General features: G+C 45.7%; 1 protein-coding gene across 1 annotated transcript; it reads left to right on the forward strand.

Moving 5' to 3' along the window:
• Positions 1-650: 650 nt before the first annotated feature.
• On the forward strand, positions 651-15434 carry ccdc115 (coiled-coil domain containing 115). Its single transcript, XM_024385231.2, has 5 exons — positions 651-987; positions 1151-1254; positions 5097-5197; positions 14088-14276; positions 15049-15434. The coding sequence occupies exons 1-5, from the start codon at positions 871-873 to the stop codon at positions 15159-15161; spliced, it is 624 nt and encodes a 207-aa protein (XP_024240999.1). The 5' UTR covers positions 651-870; the 3' UTR covers positions 15162-15434.
• Positions 15435-26304: the final 10870 nt, after the last annotated feature.

The following is a 26304-nucleotide window of genomic DNA, read 5'->3' on the forward strand; positions in this document are numbered from 1 at the left end:
ATACTTTTTCAATGAACATTGAATACAACCACCGACTGTTTCCTTGTTGAGATGCAATTGTCACATGCACATTTGCGCTGAGTTGCCATCTTAGAGCAAGAGCAAACTGTTGGTGGTTGTATTTGATTAATGATTGTTAAAAAAGTATGGGTTTAAATCATTAAAACAAATATTTATGTTTTCGGCTCCACAACGTTGGTTAAGTCCGAGAGGAAGAGAGGCCCAACTCATCAGAAAATCTGTCTCATATTCAGGCTGTATCACAACCGGCCGTGATTGGGAGTCCGTTAGGGCAGCGCACAATTGGCCCAGTGTCGTCCGAGTTTGGCCGGTGTAGGACGTCATTGTAAATAAGAAAGTGTTTTTAACTGACTTGCCTTGTTAAATAAAGGTTCAATTAAAATATTATAATAATTTACAAAAGTATCCAGACCCTTTGCTATGAGACTCGAAATTGAGCTCAGGTGCATCCTGTTTCCATTGATCATCCTTGAGATGTTTCTACAAATAAATAAATAAAGGTTACAAATATATATGTATATGTGTGTGTATATATATTTAACATTTTGAATGGGTTATCCACATTGCAATGTTTTGAAATGCGGGCTTTTATTTTGAAGGTTTATTCAATGCCGTACAGACGTGACGTCATCATTTGTGGAGCGATCCCCTCACATGACCAGAAGACGGAAGCCTCGTAAACAATCGCTCTCTGACTGTCTTTTTCAAACAAACCGTGATACAAACGAAAAGAAAACCACAATTTAATCGTGTTTTATCAAGATCTAAGTTGGGATAGTCACCGGGATCTCTGCTCATCGAACTGTGAGACGGTAGGAGAGACCGAGAGAGAAACAGAGACAGAGAGAGATGGGTCTGTCAGAGAAAGAAGAGTGTGTCTTGTTGGATCAAAAGCTGCTTGTCTTTATGGACCAACTGGAGCTGCTGGAGGAGAAACGAGAGCGACTCAACTCTCTAATAGAACAGGTAGAGGATGGAAATTACATGATGTATCAAGGGCTACACTGTCTTCGATGTCTTGATCAGAGGCTTTATATTATGTGTGTGTGTGTGTGTGTGTGTGTGTGTGTGTGTGTGTGTGTGTGTGTGTGCGTGTGTGTGTGTGTGTGCGCGTTCGTTCGTGTTACAGGGATGGTTCTCCATGTCCAAAGCGAGGTATTCGATGGGCAACAAGCAGGTGTCTGCTCTGCAGTATGGGAGTGAGATGGAACCTCTGGTCCGAGTGCACACCAGGTATGCGCTTAGCCAAAGACTGTATTAACCTTATAAACCATCTATAACCAGGGATGCAAACTAATCACCTTTCAGCGAAATTCGCCGTTTGGGTCCGATGAGAAACGTTTGGGGGTGGGATTTGGATCACTACTGGCTGTAAGCGAACGAGTGATCCGCGTTTGGAGCAATACTCTGCTGTATCCAAGGCTCAGCCAATATACCGGCTGCTGTATCCAAGGCTCAGCCAATATACCGGCTGCTGTATCCAAGGCTCAGCCAATATACTGGCTGCTTTATCCAAGGCTCAGCCAATATACTGGCTGCTGTATCCAAGGCTCAGCCAATATACCGGCTGCTTTATCCAAGGCTCAGCCAATATACTGGCTGCTGTATCCAAGGCTCAGCCAATATACCGGCTGCTTTATCCAAGGCTCAGCCAATATACTGGCTGCTGTATCCAAGGCTCAGCCAATATACCGGCTGCTTTATCCAAGGCTCAGCCAATATACCGGCTGCTGTATCCAAGGCTCAGCCAATATACCGGCTGCTGTATCCAAGGCTCAGCCAATATACCGGCTGCTGTATCCAAGGCTCAGCCAATATACCGGCTGCTGTATCCAAGGCTCAGCCAATATACCGGCTGCATCCAAGGCTCAGCCAATATACCGGCTGCTGTATCCAAGGCTCAGCCAATATACCGGCTGCTGTATCCAAGGCTCAGCCAATATACCGGCTGCTGTATCCAAGGCTCAGCCAATATACCGGCTGCTGTATCCAAGGCTCAGCCAATATACCGGCTGCTGTATCCAAGGCTCAGCCAATATACCGGCTGCTGTATCCAAGGCTCAGCCAATATACCGGCTGCTTTATCCAAGGCTCAGCCAATATACCGGCTGCTGTATCCAAGGCTCAGCCAATATACCGGCTGCTTTATCCAAGGCTCAGCCAATATACCGGCTGCTGTATCCAAGGCTCAGCCAATATACCGGCTGCTGTATCCAAGGCTCAGCCAATATACCGGCTGCTGTATCCAAGGCTCAGCCAATATACCGGCTGCTGTATCCAAGGCTCAGCCAATATACCGGCTGCTGTATCCAAGGCTCAGCCAGTTATTCACATAACAACAGAATGCAGCACTCGACTGAAGAGAGAAGAGAACCAATGTGCTAGTTACAGACTCAGCGCTCTGGAAAGACAGCAGCAGTTTGCAAAGGCAGTTTGCCTGTTACAGCAGCACGTCCCTGAACGATAACAAAGAGGTAGGTGAGAAGCCAGATCACGAACGGGGTGAGAAGGTGATGAAGCAAACTCCATTTGGAAAGTTTGAGGTGTGGAAAAAGTATTGTTAGCATTGTTTAGTATCTTGCTATAGTAGCTGGATCCAATTCTCTGTCAGCTAACAAGAGTAATGTTGAGCAACATTAGCCAACTTAGCTGATCAAATAATTTAGTTTATGGTGTGAAAATTAGCTGGCTGCTAATAAAGTCAGACAGCTAGCTAGCTAACGTTACACCATCAGATGAGCTAATGTTAGTAACCTAACCAATTCGCTATAGTATTAACTGGTATACGATTCCTTGCCGTTCCTCAAGTATTAACGGTTAGTTGTTTAAGCAATCAGTGTGAAATGTTAACTAAACTCAGCAAAAAAAGGAACGTCCCTTTTTCAGGACCCTGTCTTTCAAAGAGAATTTGTAGAAATCCAAATAACTTCACAGATCTTCATTGTAAAGGGTTTAAACACTGTTTCCCATGCTTGTTCAATGAACCATAAACAATTAATGAACATGCACCTGTGGAACGGTCGTTAAGACACTAACAGCTTACAGACGGTAGGCAATTAAGGTCACAGTTATGAAAACTTAGGACACTAAAGAGGCCTTTCTACTGACTGAAAAACACCAAAAGAAAGATGCCCAGGGTCCCTGCTCATCTGCGTGAATGTGCCTTAGGCATGCTGCAAGGAGGCATGAGGACTGCAGATATGGCAAAAGCAATAAATTGTAATGTCAGTACTGTGAGACGCCTAAGACAGCGCTACAGGGAAACAGGACGGACAGCTGATCATCCTCGCAGTGGCAGACCACATGTAACAACACCTGCACAGGATCGGTACATCCGAACATCACACCTGCGGGACTGATGCAGGATGGCAACAACAACTGCCCGAGTTACACCAGGAACGCACAAACCTTCCATCAGTGTTCAGACTTTCCACAGTAGGACTGAGGGCTTGTAGGCATGTTGTAAGGCAGGTCCTCACCAGACATCACCGGCAACAACGTCAACTATGGGCACAAACCCACCATCGCTGGACCAGACAGGACTGGCAAAAAGTGCTGTTCACTGACAAGTCGTGGTTTTATCTCACCAGGGTTGATCGTCGGATTTGTGTTTACCCTTCCTGCAGGCTCATCCTGACATGACCCTCCAGCATGACAATGCCACCAGCCATATTGCTCGTTCTGTGTGTGATTTCAGGAATGTCAGTGTTCTGCCATGGCCAGCAAAGAGCCCGGATCTCAATCCCATTGAGCACACCTGGGACCTCAATGGGATTGAGATCAATTATGCCAACAAAGAGTATCATGCTCTGCTGGCACATTGTAGAACAGATGTCCACAGGTAGAAAATGTACAATGTAATAATGTGTAGTGTAGCCGAAAGGTATTGCTTTTGTTGTATTGAATTTGACAGTAACACTTGTGTGTGAGTGAGGAAGGATTATTAAATGTTTTACTCAGTTAATATTATTTTTCCACACATGAAGCCTTGTGCACTTGATCAATGTCTCCTATAGTGGCCACTATAATAGAGCAAAAATAGAATGCCTGTTTGTTTCAATCTATTTCTACTTTAAGATGTTTTCTTCCTATTTTCAATATTTAGATGTGTGTGGTCACAAGCATTCTATTATAAATTATTATAAATCATGGCTAACTGCAATATTAGTGTATTGTTTTTTTCTCAAGACTTGAGTGTCATTTGCAGTAAAGTTTAGGCAACAAATAACATTGGATTGTTTTCTTTAAATTTTTTAGCTGTGAGTTAGGTTCACACTAAACACTTTTTATTTTACACACAGAGACTGATCATGTAGATCATATTGCAAAAATCTCTGAAGCTGGAGACTCACATCTCCCTCACTAGCTTTAAGCACCAGCTGTCAGAGCAGCTTACAGATCACTGCACCTGTACATAGCCCATCTGTAAACAGCCCATCTATCTACCTACCTCATCCCCATACTGGTATCTATTTATTTATTTACTTTGCTCCCCAGTATCTCTACCTGCACATTCATCTTCTGCCGATCTACCATTCCAGTGTTTAATTGCTATATTGTAATTACTTCGCCACCATGGCCTATTTATTTCCTTAACTTACCTCATTTGCACTCACTGTAGAAATACTTTTTGTTTTCTTTTGTTCTACTGTATTATTGACTGTATGTTTTGTTTATTCCATGTGTGTAACTGTGTTGTTGTTTGTGTCGAATTGCTACACTTTATCTTGGCCAGGTCGCAGTTGCAAATGAGAACTTGTTCTCAACTAGCCTACCTGGTTAAATAAAGGTAAAATAAATAAATAAATATTCTTTGTTGTTTTATTAGTTGAAACCTGCATTAACCCCTAGCAGGGATTTAGCGCATTGCGAAACAAAAGTGTCACCTTTTTGGGCCCTCACCAGTTTGCATCCCTGACTATAACTTAGCGACATCGATTCCATACAACTTTATTTAGGCTGTCAGTTCTCACCATTCAATGGACTCAAACTTCCAAGGCATGTCTGTTTATCAACTCTGTGTAATGTGTGGTAGAGGGTATATCTGGGATAATAATGATATCAGTGTGTCGTAGGACTCTGGAGAGTGGTGAGGCCGAGTTCCAGACAAAGAGAAGGACGCTGAAGTCTCCTGAAGAGAGACAGGTGGAGGACATTGGACCTAAAGACAAGGAGGGTAATGGAGCACCACTGACTAGTGTAGGCTGTGTCTTCTCCATATGCCAACCACAGGCCTTTAAAAGCGATAGGACAATAGTACTGTATATAGTGCATTCGGAATGAATTCAGACCTTCCAACAGACCCTTTACTCAGTGCTTTGTTGAAGCACCTTTGGCAGCGATTACAGCCTCAAGGCAAATCAAATTTAATTTGTCACATGCGCCGAATACAACAAGTGTAGATCTTACCGTGAAATGCTTACTTTACAAGCCCTTAACCAACAGTGCAGTTCAAGAAAAGTTAAGAAAATATTAACCAAATTAAATAAAGTAAAACATTATTAAAAGTAACACAATAAAATAACAATAACGAGGCTATATACAGGGGGTACCGGTACCAAGTCAATGTGTGTGGGGGGGGTGCAGGTTAGTCGAGGTAATTTGTACATGTAGGTAGGGGTGAAGTGACTATCCATAGATAATAAACAGTGAGTAGCAGCAGTGTACAAAACCAATGGAGGGGGGGTGTCAATGTAAATAGTCCGGTGGCCATTTGATTAATTGATTAATTCTTCAGCAGTCTTATGGCTTGGGGGTAGAAGCTGTTAAGGAGCCTTTGGTCCTAGACTTGGCTCTCTGGTACCTCTTGCCGTGCGGTAGAAGAGAAAACAGTCTATGACTTGGGTGACTGGAGTCTCTGACAATTTTTGGGGGCTTTCTTCTGATACTGCCTATTATAGAGGTCCTGGATGGCAGGAAGCTTGGCCCAAGCTGGGCCATTCGCACTACCCTCTGTAGCGCCTTACGGCCAGATGCCGAGCAGTTGCCATATCAGGCGGTGATGCAACCAGTGCAACCATGATCTCGATGGTGCAGCTGTAGAACTTTTTGAGGATCTGGGGACCCATGCCAAATCTTTTCAGTCTCCAGAGGGGGAAAGGGTGTTGTTGTGCCCTCTTCACGACTGTCTTGGTGTGTTCGGACCATGATAGTTCGTTGGTGATGTGGACACCAAGGAACTTGAAACTCTCGACCCGCTCCACTACAGCCCTGTCGATGTTAATGGGGGCCTGTTTGGCCCGCCTTTACCTGTAGTCCACGATCAGTTCCTTTGTCTTGCTCACATGCTTGAAACATGTAGGTATTACAGACTCAGTCAGGGAGAGGATGAAAATGTCAGTGAAGACACTTGCCAGTGGCTCCGCGCATGCTTTGAGTACACGTCCTGGTAATCCATCTGGCCCCGCGGCTTTGTGAATTTTCTTGGCTACCGAGAGCGTTATCACACAGTCGTCCAGAACAGCTGGTACTCTCGTGCATGCTTCAGTGTTGCTTGCCTCGAAGCGAGCATAAAGGGCATTTAGCTCGTCTGGTAGGCTCGGGTCACTGGGCAGCTCGCGGCTGTGCTTCCCTTTGTCGTCTGTAATAGTTTTCAAGCTCTACCACATCCGACGAGCGTCAGAGCCGTTGTAGTAGGATTCAATCTTAATCCTGTTTTGACGCTTTTCTTGTTTGATGGTTCGTTTGAGGGCAAAGCGGGATTTCTTCTAAACGTCCGGATTAGTGTCCCACTCCTTGAAAGCAGCAGCTCTAGCCTTTCGCTCGATGCGGATGTTGCCTGTAATCTATGGCTTCTGGTTGGGATATGTACGTACGGTCACTGTGGGGACTACGTCGTCAATGCACTTATTGATGAAGCTGATGACTGAGGTGGTATACTCCTCAATGTCATTGGATGAATCCCAGAACATATTCCAGTCTGTGCTAGCAAAACAGTCCTGTAGCTTAGCATCCGCGGCATCTGACCATTTCCGTATTGAGTGATTGTTAGGAAATTATGATTAATATGACTGAACAAATCATTTTAAATGGAACTGTAAGTAAACTTATACTCTGTTTTATTATATCTGATTAACAATATGAGTTCATAAGAAGGGATTGTGAGACACGGACAAGGAGTAATAAGTTAATGAACACCATTCCAACTAGGAAGAAACGAATGGGTTGTGGACTGTGTAAACACATAAGGTCGTTAGCCTATGGTTGACCCTACTGAAACTTAGCTCTGGGGTTTTTAGATAAGACAGTGAGTGCATTCCTAGGTTTTCTGTTAATTAAACCTGTCAGTTCAGTGGTGATCGATAATGTTGAGGGGTCAAAAGTTATCTGGGAGTGTGTTAGTAAGTTAGAATGAACTTTTCACCTTACTTTGTCCCGGTCGAGAGGAGGGGATTCTGTTAAAGCAGTGAAATGACGTCATGATCTGTATATAAACTGCTGCACGTGTTTAAGTGGTAGCGCGCTCCGAGAATAAATTCTATTACCTATTATTTAAAGACTGGTCTGCGTCTATTTTATGCAAACAAGAAATCTTACAAATTCTCATAAAATAGATTAAGGGCTTTCAATTGATGAAAGCACATAGGCATAATTAAATTACAGTAACAGTGATTCACTGGTACTTCCTACTTTAGTTTTTGCTCATAAGCAGGAATCAGGGGGATAGAATTATGGTCAGATTTGCCAAATGGAGGGCGAGGGAGAGTTTTGTATATGTGTCTGCGTGTGGACTATAGGTGGTCTTGAGTTTTTTTTTCTCTGGTTGCATATGTCACGTGGACTGGGAGATGTTTCGTATTGCGTCAGATAACAATATTGACGAATACGCTGATTCGGTGTGCGAGTTCATTAGAAAGTGCGTTGAAGATGTCGTTCCCATAGCAACGATTAAAACATTCCCTAACCAGAAACCGTGGATTGACGGCAGCATTCGCGTGAAACTGAAAGCGCGAACCACTGCTTTTAATCAGGGCAAGGTGACTGGTAACATGACCGAATACAAACAGTGCAGCTATTCCCTCCGCAAGGCTATCAAACAAGCTAAGCGTCAGTACAGAGACAAAGTAGAATCTCAATTCAACGGCTCAGACACAAGAGGCATGTGGCAGGGTCTACAGTCAATCACGGACTACAAGAAGAAATCCAGCCCAGTCACGGACCAGGATGTCTTGCTCCCAGGCAGACTAAATAACTTTTTGCCCACTTTGAGGACAATACAGTGCCACTGACACGGCCTGCAACGAAAACATGCGGTCTCTCCTTCACTGCAGCCGAGGTGAGTAAGACATTTAAACGTGTTAACCCTCGCAAGGCTGCAGGCCCAGACGGCATCCCCAGCCGCGCCCTCAGAGCATGCGCAGACCAGCTGGCCGGTGTGTTTACGGACATATTCAATCAATCCCTATACCAGTCTGCTGTTCCCACTTGCTTCAAGAGGGCCACCATTGTTCCTGTCCCCAAGAAAGCTAAGGTAACTGCGCCAAACGACTACCGCCCCGTAGCACTCTCTTCCGTCATCATGAAGTGCTTTGAGAGACTAGTCAAGGACCATATCACCTCCACCCTACCTGACACCCTTGACCCACTCCAATTTGCTTACCGCCCAAATAGGTCCACAGACGATGCAATCTCAACCACACTGCACACTGCCCTAACCCATCTGGACAAGAGGAATACCTATGTGAGAATGCTGTTCATCGACTACAGCTCGGCATTCAACACCATAGTACCCTCCAAGCTCGTCATCAAGCTCGAGACCCTGGGTCTCGACCCCGCCCTGTGCAACTGGGTACTGGACTTCCTGACGGGCCGCCCCCAGGTGGTGAGGATAGGCAACAACATCTCCACCCCGCTGATCCTCAACACTGGGGCCCCACAAGGGTGTGTTCTGTGCCCTCTCCTGTACTCCCTGTTCACCCACGACTGCGTGGCCACGCACACCTCCAACTCAATCATCAAGTTTGCGGACGACACAACAGTGGTAGGCTTGATTACCAACAACGACGAGACGGCCTACAGGGAGGAGGTGAAGGCCCTCGGAGTGTGGTGTCAGGAAAATAACCTCACACTCAACGTCAACAAAACTAAGGAGATGATTGTGGACTTCAGGAAACAGCAGAGGGAAAATCCCCCGATCCACATCGATGGAACAGTAGTGGAGAGGGTAGCAAGTTTTAAGTTCCTCTGCATACACATCACAGACAAACTGAATTGGTCCACTCACACAGACAGCATCGTGAAGAAGGCGCAGCAGCGCCTCTTCAACCTCAGGAGGCTGAAGAAATTCGGCTTGTCACCAAAAGCACTCACAAACTTCTACAGATGCACAATCGAGAGCATCCTGGCGGGCTGTATCACCGCCTGGTACGGCAACTGCTCCGCCCACAACCGTAAGGCTCTCCAGAGGGTAGTGAGGTCTGCACAACGCATCACCGGGGGCAAACTACCTGCCCTCCAGGACACCTACACCACCCGATGTTACAGGAAGGCCATAAAGATCATCAAGGACATTGTAGTGGCAAATCGGCTCAAATATGACGCACTCGAGAACTTTGTAAAAATCAATAGGCTTTTAATATCAAGGTATCTCAAGCCGGAGCGGTCCGCGGAACACACACATTTTCAGAGCACTCGCTCTGACTTTTTATACACACAATCCATGAATCCATCCTACTTCATGCATCCTGCTTGTTCAGCCCAGTAACGCCCACATCTGCTTTCAGTCAGATTAAAAAATGATTACAAGACCCTTCTTTTGACCTAAAGATAATATACATCCCCCTTTCCTGTGACTAGCTGTTCTGGTCGCCTTCTCTTCATATGTTTGTATAAGATTAAACAAACTTGTGTCTCCCCTGCGATGTAACTGATATCTGTAATTCATCTGGGGTCATTTGGCTGACTCCCTCCTTCATATATCACTCTGACCTTTGTATGTCCAGTCATTTCTAGGCGTCTATGTGTCTGCATTCCTTTAGTGTTCCTAGCTGTTCCATACTCCCATGGTCTTTCTCGGCTTTCCGTCCTATACAATAGACAATGCATTTTACCAGAACAGGAAATTAACCCATACATGTATCTTTTCTTGTATTACTATAATCATGTATATGATTATCTCCCACAACATCAACCACCCGAGCCACTGCCTGTTCACCCCGCTATCATCCAGAAGGCGAGGTCAGTACAGGTGCTTCAAAGCTGGGACCGAGAGACTGAAAAACAGCTTCTATCTCAAGGCCATCAGACTGTTAAACAGCCACCACTAACATTGAGTGGCTGCTGCCAACACACTGACACTGACTCAACTCCAGCCACTTTAATAATGGGAATTGATGGGAAATGATGTAAATATATCACTAGCCACTTTAAACAATGCTACCTTATATAATGTCACTTACCCTACATTATTCATCTCATATGCATACGTATATACTGTACTCTATATCATCGATTGCATCCTTATGTAATACATGTATCACTAGCCACTTTAACTATGCCACTTTGTTTACATACTCATCTCATATGTATATACTGTACTCGATACCATCTACTGTATCTTGCCTATGCTCCTCTGTACCATCACTCATTCATATATCCTTATGTACATATTCTTTATCCCCTTACACTGTGTATAAGACAGTAGTTTTGGAATTGTTAGTTAGATTACTTGTTGGTTATTACTGCATTGTCGGAACTAGAAGCACAAGCATTTCGCTACACTCGCATTAACATCTGCTAACCATGTGTATGTGACAAATAAAATTTGATTTGAAATGAGGTAAAACGGATTTAAGTTTCCCTGCATTAAAGTCCCTGGCCACTAGGAGCACCGCTCTTGGATGCTTTTTTGCTTATGACCTTATGGAGTTGGCTGAGTGCGGTTTTAAGTGCCAGCATTGGTTTGTGGTGTAAATAGATGGCTACGAATAATATAGATGAGAACTCTTTTAGTAGTTAGAGTGGTCTACAGCTTATCATAAGGTACTCTACCTGAGGCGAGCAATACCTCAAGATTTCTTTAATATTAGACATCGCGCACTAGCTGTTATTGACTAGCTGTTATTAACTAGCTGTTACGCACACCTCCACCCCTCAGCTTACCAGACATAGCTTCTCTGTTCTGCCAGTGCATGGAAAATCCTGCCAGCTCTATTTTCCGTGTCGTCGTTCAGCAACATCTCAGTGAAATATAAGATATTACACTTTATAATGTCCCATTGGTAGGATAATCTTGATCATAGGTCATCGATTTTATTTTCCAATGATTGCGCGTTGGCCAATAGAACAGATGGCAATGGGAGTTTACTCGCTCGCCTACAAATTCTCTGATGGCAGACCGACCTCCGTCCCCTTTTTCTATGTCTTTTCTTCACGCAAATGACGGGGATTTGGGCCTGTTCCCAGGAGAGCAGTATATCCTTCTCGTCGGACTCGTTAAAGGAAAAAGCTTCTTCCAGTTTGAGGTGAGTAATTGCAGTTCTGATGTCCAGAAGTTATTTTCGGTCATAAGTGATAGTAGCTGCAACATTATGTACAAAACAAGTTAAAAGAAATAAGTTACAAACAATGAAAAAACACAGTTGGTTAGGAGCCTGTAAAATGTCACCCATCCTCTCCGGCGCCAGTCTTCTTGGGTATGACGCTACAGGATTATTAGCACACCTGTATTTGGTGAGTTTCTCCCATTCTCCCATCCTCTCAAGCTCTGTCAGGTTGGATGGGGCGCTCTGGAGCAGGTTTTCAATCTAGGATCTCTCTGTACTTGTCACACCCTGACCTGAGTATTCTTTGTTTTCTTTATTGTTTTGGTTAGGTCAGGGTGTGACATGGGTGATGTATGTGTTTTTGTACTTTCTAGAGGTTTTGTAGGTTTATGGGGTTGTTTATCATCTAGGTGTTTATATATGTCTATAGTTGCCTAGATTGGTTCTCAATTAGAGGCAGGTGTTTATCGTTGTCTCTGATTGGGAACCATATTTAGGCAGCCATCTTCTTTGGGTATTTTGTGGGTTATTGTCTATGTCTATGTCTAGTTGCCTGTGTCTGCACTAGTATTTTATAGCTTCACGTTCGGTTTGTTGTTTTTGTATAGTTTGTCTTCGTCTTCATTAAAAAGTATGTGTTCTAATCACGCTGCGCTTTGGTCTCCTCCGTGACGAACGTGACAGTACTTTGCTCCATTCATCTAGCTGTGCAGCAATGCTCCCTATCCAACCTGACAGAGCTTGAGAGGATCTGCAGAGAAGAATGGGAGAAATTCCCCAAATAGAGATGTGCCGAGCTTGTAGCGTCATACCCAAGAAGACTCAAGGCTGTAATCGCTGCCAAAGGTGCTTCAACAAAGTACTGAGTAAAGGGTCTGAATGCTTATGTAAATGTGATATTTCTTAGCTTTTTCATTGGGGTATTGTGTGTAGATTGAGGGGGATACAACATTTCATCCATTTTTTCGAATAAAGCTGTAACGTAACAAAATATGGAGGGGTCTGAATACTTTCTGAATGTAGCATTACTTAGTATGTCACTGAGAAATCAGTTTATATTGAATTATTTGGAGTTATGTCTTGGGTTCTTTAACTTATGGATACTTGTTAGTGCCACTGAATGCATGTAAAATATTGATGGGAGACTCTGTTACGGAGGAATGGAAATGCTTTTTTTTAGGCTGGATCATGTTGTTGCATGTTTTAATTATGTAATGTATTGATTGTTGCTGCTGCCTTTGCCAGATCACCCTTGAAAGGCCTGGCGTGTCCCCAGGCACTCTCATTTGTTGACTTCTGTAACTGAAAAAGGCTTGGTTTCATGCATGTTAACATCAGAAGCCTCCTCCCTAAGTTTGTTTTACTCACTGCTTTAGCACACTCCGCCAACCCTGATGGCCACCAAAAATTCTGAGATTTCCATCCCCAACTTCAACATTTTCCATCAAGATAGAACTGCCAAATTTGCAGAGATAGCCTGCAAATTTCTGTCATACTTTCCAGGTCTATGCCCAAACAGTTCGAGCTTCTAATTTTAAAAATTAATCTCTCCAGAAATGTCTCTTCCCTGTTGCTGCCTGTTATTGGCCGCCTGTTATTGACTCTCAGCTCCCAGCTGTGCCCTGGACACCATATGTGAAATGATTGCACCCCATCTATCTTCAGAGTTCGTTCTGCCACGTGACCTAAACTGGGATGTGCTTAACACCCCGGCCATCCAACAATCTAAGCTAGATGCCCTCAACCTCACACAAATGATCAAGGAACCCACCAGGTACAACCCTAAATCCGTAAATATGGGCACCCTCATAGATATCATCCTGACCAACTTGCCCTCCAAATACACCTCTGCTGTTTTCAATCAGGTTCTCAGCGATCACTGCCTCATTGCCTGCATCCGCTATGGGTCTGCAGTCAAACGACCACCCCTCATCACTGTCAAACGCTCCCAAAAAAACACTTCTGCGAGCAGGCCTTTCTAACCAACCTGGCCCGGGTATCCTGGAAGGATATTGACCTGATTCCGTCAGTTGAGGATGCCTGGTCATTCTTTAAAAGTAATTTCCTCACCATCTTAAATAAGCATGATAGCAGATGTTCTGAAAGAGCTGCAAAACCTGGACCCGTACAAATCAGCTGGGCTAGACAATCTAGACCCTCTCTTAGTAAAATTATCTTCCGCCATTGTTGCAACCCCTATTACTAGTCTGTTCAACTTCTCTTTTGTATTGTCCGATATCCCTAAAAATTCGAATGCTTCCGCGGTCATCCCCCTCTTCAAAGGGGGTGACACTCTAGACCCAAACTGTTATAAACCTATATCCATCCTGCCCTGCCTTTCTAAGGTCTTCGAAAGCCAAGTTAATAAACAGATCACTGACCATTTCGAATCCCACCGTACCTTCTCTGCTGTGCAATCTGGTTTCCGAGCTGGTCATGGGTGCACCTCAGCCACGCTCAAGGTCCTAAACGATATCAGAACCGCCATCGATAAAAGACAGTACTGTTCAGCCGTCTTCATCAAACTGGCCAAGGCTTTCGACTCTGTCCCCTCATCTGACTGTATGTTTGTTGGATCTACAGGTGTGAGGAGAAGAGTGAAGACGCAGGAGGTTCCAGAGATAGACCAGAGTGACAACAAGCATCCGTGGACAGAGACTGAGCCGGCTCCCTCCTCCAAACCTGAACCCAACCCCCAGCAGGACCCACTGAAGTGGTTTGGAATCCTGGTGCCTCAGACCCTGAAACAGGCCCAGGCCTCGTTCAAACAGGGTAGGCTGTCTGATAGGATGGATGAAACAAGTTAGGGTCTGTCTAGTAGGATGGATGAAACAAGTTGGGGTCTGTCTAGTAGGATGGATGAAACAAGTTGGGGTCTGTCTAGTAGGATGGATGAAACAAGTTGGGGTCTGTCTAGTAGGATGGATGAAACAAGTTGGGGTCTGTCTGGTAGGATGGTTGCCTTCCGTCTTCCAGCATGTACCAGTATGGATGAAAAATTCATTTTCCCTTCTCTTCTTCTCCCCCCTTCCACCTCCTCCCTTCTACCCTCCTCCCCCTTCCACCTCCTCCCCCTTCCACCTCCTCCCTTCTCCCCTCCTCCTCCCTTCCCTTCTCCCCCCTTCTCCCCCTCCCTGTCCCTCTGTCCCCTCCCCTCTTTTCCTCTCCTCCCCTCTCTCTTTTCCCCTCCTCACCCCTCTCCCTTGTCCCCTCCTCACCCCTCTCCCTTGTCCCCTCCTCACTCCTCTCCCTTGTCCCCTCCTCACTCCTCTCCCTTGTCCCCTCCTCACTTGTCCCCCTCTCCCTTGTCCCCTCCTCACCCCTCTCCCTTGTCCCCTCCTCACCCCTCTCCCTTGTCCCCTCCTCACCCCTCTCCCTTGTCCCCCCTCACCCCCTCCCCTCCTCACCCCTCTCCCTTGTCCCCTCCTCACCCCTCTCCCTTGTCCCCTCCTCACCCCTCTCCCTTGTCCCCTCCTCACCCCTCTCCCTTGTCCCCTCCTCACCCCTCTCCCTTGTCCCCTCCTCACCCCTCTCTCCCTTGTAGTGGTAGAGTTGTCAGCAGAGGTGGCTACTCTCCAGTCTGCAGTTCTGACCACCAGACAACAGTTGCAGATGAAACAGAAGAGCAGCAGCCAGAACCCGGACCTGACTGACTGACTTGACTGACAGACTGACCTGACTGACAGATGGACCAGACAGACCAGACGGACAGATGAACCAGGTTGACCAGACGAACCAGGTTGACCAGACGGACCAAACTGACCTGACTGACCAGATCATGGTTTAGCGTACACAGCCACTCTCTCCCACATAGTATAGTAGTACTTCTGTCTAGAGCACTTTATACAAAGGCTGAGGGGGCTGCAGCACCCCTGATAAATAAATACAAAATATACAAATAATAAAATAGACATCTTTTTTTTATCACAATTTGTGAACTTTATTACGCCTCTATTAGCGGAGAGAAATACTCAAGATATACCCCTGCTGCCTATACGTACATGTAGCTAATAGGGGTAAAGATATGTTGAGGTAGATATGTACAGTACCAGTCCAAAGTTTGGACACCTACTCATTCAATGGTTTTACTTTATTTTTTTACTATTTTCTACATTGTAGAATAATAGTTAAGACATTAAAACTATGAAATAACACAAATGGAGACATGTTGTAACCAGAAAAGTGTTAAACAAATCTAAATATATTTGAGATTATTCAAGGAAGGGAAGGCATGTAGCCTAGTGGTTAGACCGTTGGGCCAGTAACCGAAAGGTAGCTGGATCGAATCCCCGAGCTGACAAGGTAAAAATATGTCATTCTGACCCTGAACAAGGCAGTTAACCCACTGTTCCCCAGTAGGCCGTCATTGTAAATAAGAATGTGTTCTTAACTGACTTGCCTAGTTAAATAAAAAAGCCACCTTTGCCTTGATGACAGCTTTGCACACTCTTTCTGCATTCTCTTAACCAGCTTTACCTGGAATGCTTTTCCATCAGTCTTGAAGGAGTTCCCACAAATGCTGAGCACTTGTTGGCTGCATTTCCGTCACTCCAGCTTATCCCAAACCATCTCAATTGGGTTGAGGTCGGGTGATTGTGGAGGCCAGGTCATCTGATGCAGCACTCCATCACTCTCTTTCTTGATCAAATAGCCCTTACGCCTGAGGTGTGTTGCGCCATTGTCCTGTTTAAAAACAAATGATAGTCCCACAAAGTGCAAACCAGATGGGATGGCCATAAAACAAATTATTTTCTGTAAGCTTCTCAGCTAGCTTGTTAGAAATGTCTGTTCTAAACTTGTATCTTCTAGCTAGATAACATCACATCATTACATGAAATGCTTGTGCAAGTAGCTAGCTAGCTAACATTACTAGCTAGCTGTGATAAATGTATTCTATCAAAACATCCGACTGAAGTGAGTTGTGGGTCATTGTCCTGTGATAGTCCCACTAAGCGCAAACCAGATGGGATGGCATATTGCTGCAGAAAGCTGTGGTAGCCATGCTGGTTAAGTGTGCCTTGAATTCTAAATAAATCACTGACAGTGTCACCAGCAAAGCACCATCACACCTCCTCCTCCTCCTCCATGCTTCACAGTGGGAACCACACACCATCACACCTCCTCCTCCATGCTTCACGGTGGGAACCACACATGTGGAAATCATCCGTTCACCTACTCTGTGTCTCACAAAGACACGGCGGTGGAACCAAAAATCTCTCATTTGGACTCATCAGACCAAAGGACAGATTTCCACCAGTCTAATGTCCACTGCTCGTGTTTCTGGCCCAAGAAAGTCTCTTCTTGTTATTGGTGTCCTTTAGTAGTGGTTTCTTTGCAGCAATTTGACCATGAAGGCCTGATTTCACGCAGTCTCCTTTGAACAGTTGATGTTGATATGTTTGTTACTTGAACTCTGAAGCATTTATTTGGGCTGCAATTTCTGAGGCTGGTAACTCTAATGAAGTTATCAACTGCAACAGAGGTAACTCTGGGTCTTTCTTTCCTGTGGCGGTTTTCATGAGAGCCAGTTTCCTCATAGCGCTTCATGGTATTTGCGACTGCACTTCAAGAAACTTTGAGAGTTCTTGTAATGTTTTGACTGACCTTCATGTCTTAAAGTAATGGTGGACTGTTGTTTCTCTTTGCTTATTATAGCTGTTTTTGTTGCCATAATATGGACTTGGTCTTTTACCAAATAGGGATATCTTCTTCTACCTCGTCACAACACAACTGATTGGCTCAAACGCATTAAGAAGGAAAGAAATTCCACAAATTAACTTTTAAGAAGTCACACCTGTTAATTGAAATGCATAATGAAGCTGGTTGAGAGAATGCCAAGAGTGTGCAAAGGGTGGCTACTTTGAAGAATCTCAAACATAAAATACATTGATTTGTTTAACACTTTTTAAGTGTGTCCAAACCTTTGACTGATACTGTACATGTAGGTAGCAGGGGTAAAGATACGTGTGGGTCTGTGGTAGTACGTGTGGGTCTGTGGTAGTACGTGTGGGTCTGTGGTAGTACGTGTGGGTCTGTGGTAGTACGTGTCGTTCTGTGGTAGTATGTGTGGGTCTGTGGTAGTATGTGTGTGTCCATAAATGTTAGGGTATAATTTGGCCTAGCGGTTAGTGTTGAGCCAATGACTGAAAGGTTGTGAGATCGAATCCCGAAGCCGACAAGGTGAATCTGTCGATGTCCCCTTTAGTAGACAGGTGCGGAGTAGGGGGAGCTCTGTAGACCCTCGTGTCAATAAACTTGTGACATTCCTGGATTACTCATTATGTTAATAAAGTCTGATTTAATCAACCAAGAGTCAGTTGAAAGAAGGTTAAGGGTAGAAGACTGTACGTATCTGGCTGTCTTGGCAAAGTCACTACATATCCCATCGAGCCAACCCGTTCCCTTAGTTCCAAGACCAGTCAGAAACGTCCAACTAACCCTACGCCAATGATGCCAGTGGATCTCAAAACTGAACTTGGATCTGCGTTAAGTATCAATGATATCCATCGCCACCATCATCTTATGACAGATATGCTGAACCAGTCATGGCTATTCCAACAAAACAATACACCATTTCAAGTTTCTTTCCATCAAATTTCTTAGTTACAATATTGTATAACTAGTTTTGAAGTTGAGGGTGCAGTATTTATGAAGTTTGGGAATGAGGATGAAAACTAGCATAGTTTAGCCAGGGATACGAGCTCGGGCCAAGTGCACATTTGCGCCAGCTGGGCTAATTCAGGAGACTAGGTTTTATGCCCTGATATCGGGAGCTGGTGGCGAAAAGGTTGATCAAACAAATAAATCAGATGACTTTTATTTAAGGAGAACAAATCGACATACAATCCCAAAATTAGCTGTAACTTTCACTGTCAATACAGCCCCATAGTGAAGGTGTCATAATACCCATAAAACCTAGCAGTCAAAGGGAAATGGTTCCAATCGTTTTTCCATCCCTGGCGTGATGTTTTGATAATCATGTAAATCTCTCTTGGACAAGGTGACTTATCAATATATTACTCTTTTTACTCTCAGATTCAAAAATGCTAATTAGCATTAAAGTAGACATCATGCAAAACTACAAATCCCTGCAAGCTCTTGAACGTCATCTCTAGCTGACATCTTTGCTAACAGATATTGTGTCAATTTAAAACTTGCACAAGACAGTTCACAGAATTGTTAATGTATAGAAATGTAGCCAGTTTATTCATTACTAAATTTAGCTAACATTAGATAGTTAATCCAGAGATTCTTACCTTTGCCTTGATTGGGCAGTCACGTCCAGATCATCATGGCATTTATAGTTCTTTACAATAGTCACATTAGCAGCTAATTAGCTTTTAATTGGGGGGGGGGGGTAAATACAGGCAAATTATATTGATAAAAGTCACCTTGTCCGAAAGAGATTGACATGGTTATCAAAAGTCATGCCAGAGTAAGCCTACAAAAAACACCTTCCTTATTTTAAGTGTTTCTAAAATCCCTTAATGACAAAGTGAAAACAGATTTTTAGATTTACAAATATAGAACAAATACCTTATTTACATACGTATTCAAACCCTTTGCTACGAGATTCGAAATTGAGCTCAGGTGCATCCTGTTTCCATTGATCATCCTTGAGATGTTTCTACAACTTGATTTGAGTCCATCTGTGGTAAATTCAATTGATTGGACATGATTTGGAAAGGCACACACCTGTCTATAAAATGCCCCACAGTTGACAGTGCATGTCAGAGCAAAAACCAAGCCATGAGATCGAATGAATTGTCCATAGAGCTCCGAGACAGGATTGTTTCGAGGCACAGATCTGGAGAAGGGTACTAAAACATTTATCCAGCATTGAAGGTCCCCAAGAACACAGTGGCCTCCATCATGCAGAGGATCTGCAGAGAAGAATGGGAGAAACTCCCCAAATACAGGTGTGCTAAGCTTGTAGCGTCATACCCAAGAAGACTTGAGGCTGTAATCGTTGCCAAAGGTGCTTCAACAAAGTACTGAGGAAAGGGTCTGAATACTTATATAAATGTGATATTTCATTTTTTTTTTAATACATTTGCAAACATTCTAAAAGCCTGTTTATGCTTTGTCATTATGGTGTATTGTGTGTAGTTTGATGAGGATTTTAAAAAAATCCATTTTAGAATGATTCTGTAACAAAATGTGGAAAAAGTCAAGGGGTCTGAATACTTTCCGAAGGGACTGTACATGGATAGATGATTTCAACATTACTGGATAGTTTGCTTCACAGCATGACTGTGAGTGTAAAGAACATCCCTCTGCTTGCTTAGCGAGTACCACTTCCTCCCGATTCGGTCCATTCCTGGCGCGAACTCTGGATCTCTGCCTTGCACATGTGACTGCTCTCCTGAAGCGTCTTACCAGTTGACGACATGTGAAAAGCAGGTGGGGACACTTCAGACTGAGAAGGAAGTTTCACATATCCCCATGGTCTACACTAGCATCATAGCCAGCGCTTATGAAACGCAATAGCTCACTGTATTGGCAACTGTTTTCACCAATGATTTACATATGCACAATGACTGATAGGGGGTGCTGTGTTGAAGCCACTGCGCCTCCATCTTGGCATTCTGTCCCCGTCGTAAATAATATTATGGAAGCTATAAGAATTGCTTAGTTTGTTAATGTCTACATTAGTTTCTGACATGTTTATTATATTACAGACATCTTAATGCAGACATTTATATTATGTGAGCTAAACATACAAATAATTGTTAAAATTTTACCGTTATTTAACTAGGCAAGTCAGTTAAGAACAAATTGTTATTGGCAATGACGGCCTACCCCGTCGAAACCCGGACGACGCTGGGACCAATTGTGCACCACCCTATGGAACTCCCAATCACGGCCAGATGTTATACAGCCTGGATTCAAACCAGGGACAATATTGATGCCTCTTGCACTGAGATGCAGTGTCTTAGACCGCTGTGCCACTCGGGAGTCATGGACTCTTCTCTCTGCTACCGCCTGGCAAGTCTAGATCCAAAAGACCTAACAGCTTCTACCCCCAAGCCATAAGACTCCTGAACAGCTAATCAAATGGCTACCCAGACTATTTCAATCAAATGTATTTATAAAGCCCTTTTTACATCAGCCAATGTCACAAAGTGCTATACAGAAACCCAGCCTAAAACCCCAAACAGCAAGCAATAAAGATGTAGAAGCACAGTGACTAGGAAAAACTCCCTAGAAAGCCAGGAACTTAGGAAGAAACCTAGAGAGGAACCAGGCTCTGAGGTGTGGCCAGTTCTCTTCTGGCTGTGCCGGGTGGAGATTATAACAGTACAAGGCCAAGATGTTCAAACTTTCATAGATGACCAGCAGGGCCAAATAATAATAATAATCACAGTGATTATAGAGGGTGCAACAGGTCAGCACCTCAGGAGTAATTGTCAGTTGGCTTTTCATAGCCGAGGATTCAGAGTTTGAGACCGCAGGTTCGGTAGAGAGAGAGTCGAAAACAGCAGGTCCGGGACAGGTAGCACGTCCGGTAAACAGGTCAGGGTTCCATAGCTGCAGGCTGTCGGAACTAGAAGCACAAGCATTTCGCTACACTCGCATTAACATCTGCTAACCATGTGTATGTGACAAATAAAATTTGGTTTGATTAGATTAGAACAGTTGAAACTGGAGCAGCAGCAGGACAGGGGACAGCGAGGAGGAGTCATCAGGCCAGGTAGTCCTGAGGCATGGTCCCAGGACTACCTGGGAGGGAGAGATAATTAGAGGGAGCATACTTAAATTCAGACAGGACCCTGGATAAGACAGGAGAAATACTCCAGACATAACAGACTGGCCCTAGCCCCCTGACACAAACTATTGCAGCATAAGGCTGAGGCAGGAGGGGTTGGGAGACACTGTGGCCCCGTCCAACGATACCCCCAGACAGAGCCAACCAGGCAGGATATAATCCCACCCACTTTGCCAAAGCATAACCCCCATACCACCAGAGGGATATCTTCAAACCACCAACTAACTACTCTGCGGCAAGGCTGAGTATAGACCACGAAGATCTCCCCCACGGCACAAAACCGAGGGGGGGCACCAAACCCAGACAGGAAGATCACAAGAGTGACTCAACCCACTCAATTGACGCACCCCTCCTAGGGATGGCATGGAAGAGCACCAGTAAGTCAGTGACTCTGCCCCGGTAATAGGGTTAGAGGCAGAGAATCCCTTTACAGGAAGCCAGTGTAGAGAGGCTAGCACTGGATTAATATGATCACATTTTGGGGTTTTAGTCAAGATTCTAGAAGCAGTGTTTAGCACTAACTGAAGTTTATTTAGTGCTTTATCCGGGTAGCCGGAAAGTAGAGCATTGCAGTCTAATCTAGAAGTGCATAATTTCTGAACAGAAAGTTACTGATTTTTGCAATGTTGCAAAGATGGAAAAAAGCTATCTTTGAAATAGTCTTGATATGTTAGTCAAAAGAGAAATCAGGGTCCAGAGTAATGCCGAGGTCCATCAGTTTTTTTTGAGACGACTGTACAACCATCAAGATTAATTGTCAGATCCAACAGCAGATCTCTTTGTTTCTTGGGACCTAGAACCAGCATCTCTGTTTTGTCCGTGTTTAAAAGTAAAACATTTGCCGCCATCCATTATGTCTGAAACACAGGCTTCCAGGAAGGGCAATTTTGGGGCTTCACCATGTTTCATCGAAATGTATAGCTGTGTATCGTCGGCATAGCAGTGAAAGTTGACATTATGTTTCCGAATGACATCACCAAGATGTAAAATATATAGGGAAAACAGTAGTGGTCCTAAAACGGAGCCTTGAGGAACAGCAAAACATACAGTTGATTTGTCAGAGGACAAACCATTCACAGAGACAAACTGATATCTTTCTGACAGATAAGATCTTAACCAGGCAAGTACTTGTCAGTGTAGAATTTGGGTTTCCAATCTCTCCAAAAGAATGTCACGATCGATGGTTTCAAAAGCAGCACTAAGGTCTTGGAGCACGTGGACAGATGCAGAGCCTCGGTCTGACACCATTAAAAGTTCATTTACCACCTTCACGAGTGCAGTCTCAGCGCTATGATGGGATCTAAAACCAGACTGAAGCATTTCGTAAACATTGTTTGTCTTTAGGGAGGCAGTGAGTTGCTGCTCAAAAGCTTTTTCAAATTTTTTTTGAGTGAAATGGGAGATTCGATTTAGGCTGAATTATGATTTTTATTTTTTTATTTTAAAAATCCGGGGGCTGAACTTTTCAACAGTTTAGCCCATATGGGACTGGCCATAGCCGTCAGGTAGCCTGATGATTAGAGCGTTGGGCCCTAGCCGTCAGGTAGCCTGATGATTAGAGCGTTGGGCCCTAGCCGTCAGGTAGCCTGATGATTAGAGCGTTGGGCCATAGCCGTCAGGTAGCCTGATGATTAGAGCGTTGGGCCATAGCCGTCAGGTAGCCTGATGATTAGAGCGTTGGGCCAGGTAGCCTGATGATTCAGGTAGCCTGATGATTAGAGCGTTGGGCCATAGCCGTCAGGTAGCCTGATGATTAGAGCGTTGGGCCATAGCCGTCAGGTAGCCTGATGATTAGAGCGTTGGGCCATAGCCGTCAGGTAGCCTGATGATTAGAGCGTTGGGCCATAGCCGTCTCAGGTAGCCCTGATTAGAGCGTTGGGATTCAGGTAGCCTGATGATTAGAGCGTTGGGCCATAGCCGTCTCAGGTAGCCTGATGATTAGAGCGTTGGGCCATAGCCGTCTCAGGTAGCCTGATGATTAGAGCGTTGGGCCATAGCCGTCTCAGGTAGCCTGATGATTAGAGCGTTGGGCCATAGCCGTCTCAGGTAGCCTGATGATTAGAGCGTTGGGCCATAGCCGTCTCAGGTAGCCTGATGATTAGAGCGTTGGGCCATAGCCGTCTCAGGTAGCCTGATGATTAGAGCGTTGGGCCATAGCCGTCTCAGGTAGCCTGATGATTAGAGCGTTGGGCCATAGCCGTCTCAGGTAGCCTGATGATTAGAGCGTTGGGCCATAGCCGTCTCAGGTAGCCTGATGATTAGAGCGTTGGGCCATAGCCGTCTCAGGTAGCCTGATGATTAGAGCGTTGGGCCATAGCCGTCTCAGGTAGCCTGATGATTAGAGCGTTGGGCCATAGCCGTCTCAGGTAGCCTGATGATTAGAGCGTTGGGCCATAGCCGTCTCAGGTAGCCTGATGATTAGAGCGTTGGGCCATAGCCGTCTCAGGTAGCCTGATGATTAGAGCGTTGGGCCATAGCCGTCTCAGGTAGCCTGATGATTAGAGCGTTGGGCCATAGCCGTCTCAGGTAGCCTGATGATTAGAGCGTTGGGCCATAGCCGTCTCAGGTAGCCTGATGATTAGAGCGTTGGGCCATAGCCGTCTCAGGTAGCCTGATGATTAGAGCGTTGGGCCATAGCCGTCTCAGGTAGCCTGATGATTAGAGCGTTGGGCCATAGCCGTCTCAGGTAGCCTGATGATTAGAGCGTTGGGCCATAGCCGTCTCAGGTAGCCTGATGATTAGAGCGTTGGGCCATAGCCGTCTCAGGTAGCCTGATGATTAGAGCGTTGGGCCATAGCCGTCTCAGGTAGCCTGATGATTAGAGCGTTGGGCCAGCCGTCTCAGGTAGCCGTCTCAGGTAGCCTGATGATTAGAGCGTTGGGCCATAGCCGTCTCAGGTAGCCTGATGATTAGAGCGTTGGGCCATAGCCGTCTCAGGTAGCCTGATGATTAGAGCGTTGGGCCATAGCCGTCTCAGGTAGCCTGATGATTAGAGCGTTGGGCCATAGCCGTCTCAGGTAGCCTGATGATTAGAGCGTTGGGCCATAGCCGTCTCAGGTAGCCTGAGCGTTGATTAGAGCCGTTGGGCCATAGCCGTCTCAGGTAGCCTGATGATTAGAGCGTTGGGCCATAGCCGTCTCAGGTAGCCTGATGATTAGAGCGTTGGGCCATAGCCGTCTCAGGTAGCCTGATGATTAGAGCGTTGGGCCATAGCCGTCTCAGGTAGCCTGATGATTAGAGCGTTGGGCCATAGCCGTCTCAGGTAGCCTGATGATTAGAGCGTTGGGCCATAGCCGTCTCAGGTAGCCTGATGATTAGAGCGTTGGGCCATAGCCGTCTCAGGTAGCCTGATGATTAGAGCGTTGGGCCATAGCCGTCTCAGGTAGCCTGATGATTAGAGCGTTGGGTAGCCGTCTCAGGTAGCCTGATGATTAGAGCGTTGGGCCATAGCCGTCTCAGGTAGCCTGATGATTAGAGCGTTGGGCCATAGCCGTCTCAGGTAGCCTGATGATTAGAGCGTTGGGCCATAGCCGTCTCAGGTAGCCTGATGATTAGAGCGTTGGGCCATAGCCGTCTCAGGTAGCCTGATGATTAGAGCGTTGGGCCATAGCCGTCTCAGGTAGCCTGATGATTAGAGCGTTGGGCCATAGCCGTCTCAGGTAGCCTGATGATTAGAGCGTTGGGCCATAGCCGTCTCAGGTAGCCTGGGATGATAGCCTGATGAGCGTTGGGCCATAGCCGTCTCAGGTAGCCTGATGATTAGAGCGTTGGGCCAGGTAGCCTGATGATTCAGGTAGCCTGATGATTAGAGCGTTGGGCCATAGCCGTCTCAGGTAGCCTGATGATTAGAGCGTTGGGCCATAGCCGTCTCAGGTAGCCTGATGATTAGAGCGTTGGGCCATAGCCGTCTCAGGTAGCCTGATGATTAGAGCGTTGGGCCATAGCCGTCTCAGGTAGCCTGATGATTAGAGCGTTGGGCCATAGCCGTCTCAGGTAGCCTGATGATTAGAGCGTTGGGCCATAGCCGTCTCAGGTAGCCTGATGATTAGAGCGTTGGGCCATAGCCGTCTCAGGTAGCCTGATGATTAGAGCGTTGGGCCATAGCCGTCTCAGGTAGCCTGATGATTAGCCTGATGATTAGAGCGTTGGGCCATAGCCGTCTCAGGTAGCCTGATGATTAGAGCGTTGGGCCATAGCCGTCTCAGGTAGCCTGATGATTAGAGCGTTGGGCCATAGCCGTCTCAGGTAGCCTGATGATTAGAGCGTTGGGCCATAGCCGTCTCAGGTAGCCTGATGATTAGAGCGTTGGGCCATAGCCGTCTCAGGTAGCCTGATGATTAGAGCGTTGGGCCATAGCCGTCTCAGGTAGCCTGATGATTAGAGCGTTGGGCCATAGCCGTCTCAGGTAGCCTGATGATTAGAGCGTTGGGCCATAGCCGTCTCAGGTAGCCTGATGATTAGAGCGTTGGGCCATAGCCGTCTCAGGTAGCCTGATGATTAGAGCGTTGGGCCATAGCCGTCTCAGGTAGCCTGATGATTAGAGCGTTGGGCCATAGCCGTCTCAGGTAGCCTGATGATTAGAGCGTTGGGCCATAGCCGTCTCAGGTAGCCTGATGATTAGAGCGTTGGGCCATAGCCGTCTCAGGTAGCCTGATGATTAGAGCGTTGGGCCATAGCCGTCTCAGGTAGCCTGATGATTAGAGCGTTGGGCCATAGCCGTCAGGTAGCCTCAGGTAGCCTGATGATTAGCCGTCTCAGGTAGCCTGATGATTAGAGCGTTGGGCCATAGCCGTCTCAGGTAGCCTGATGATTAGAGCGTTGGGCCATAGCCGTCTCAGGTAGCCTGATGATTAGAGCGTTGGGCCATAGCCGTCTCAGGTAGCCTGATGATTAGAGCGTTGGGCCATAGCCGTCTCAGGTAGCCTGATGATTAGAGCGTTGGGCCATAGCCGTCTCAGGTAGCCTGATGATTAGAGCGTTGGGCCATAGCCGTCTCAGGTAGCCTGATGATTAGAGCGTTGGGCCATAGCC

Source organism: Oncorhynchus tshawytscha, linkage group LG22, assembly GCF_018296145.1.
Source record: "Oncorhynchus tshawytscha isolate Ot180627B linkage group LG22, Otsh_v2.0, whole genome shotgun sequence".
In the NCBI taxonomy this organism is placed as follows: Eukaryota; Metazoa; Chordata; class Actinopteri; order Salmoniformes; family Salmonidae; genus Oncorhynchus; species Oncorhynchus tshawytscha.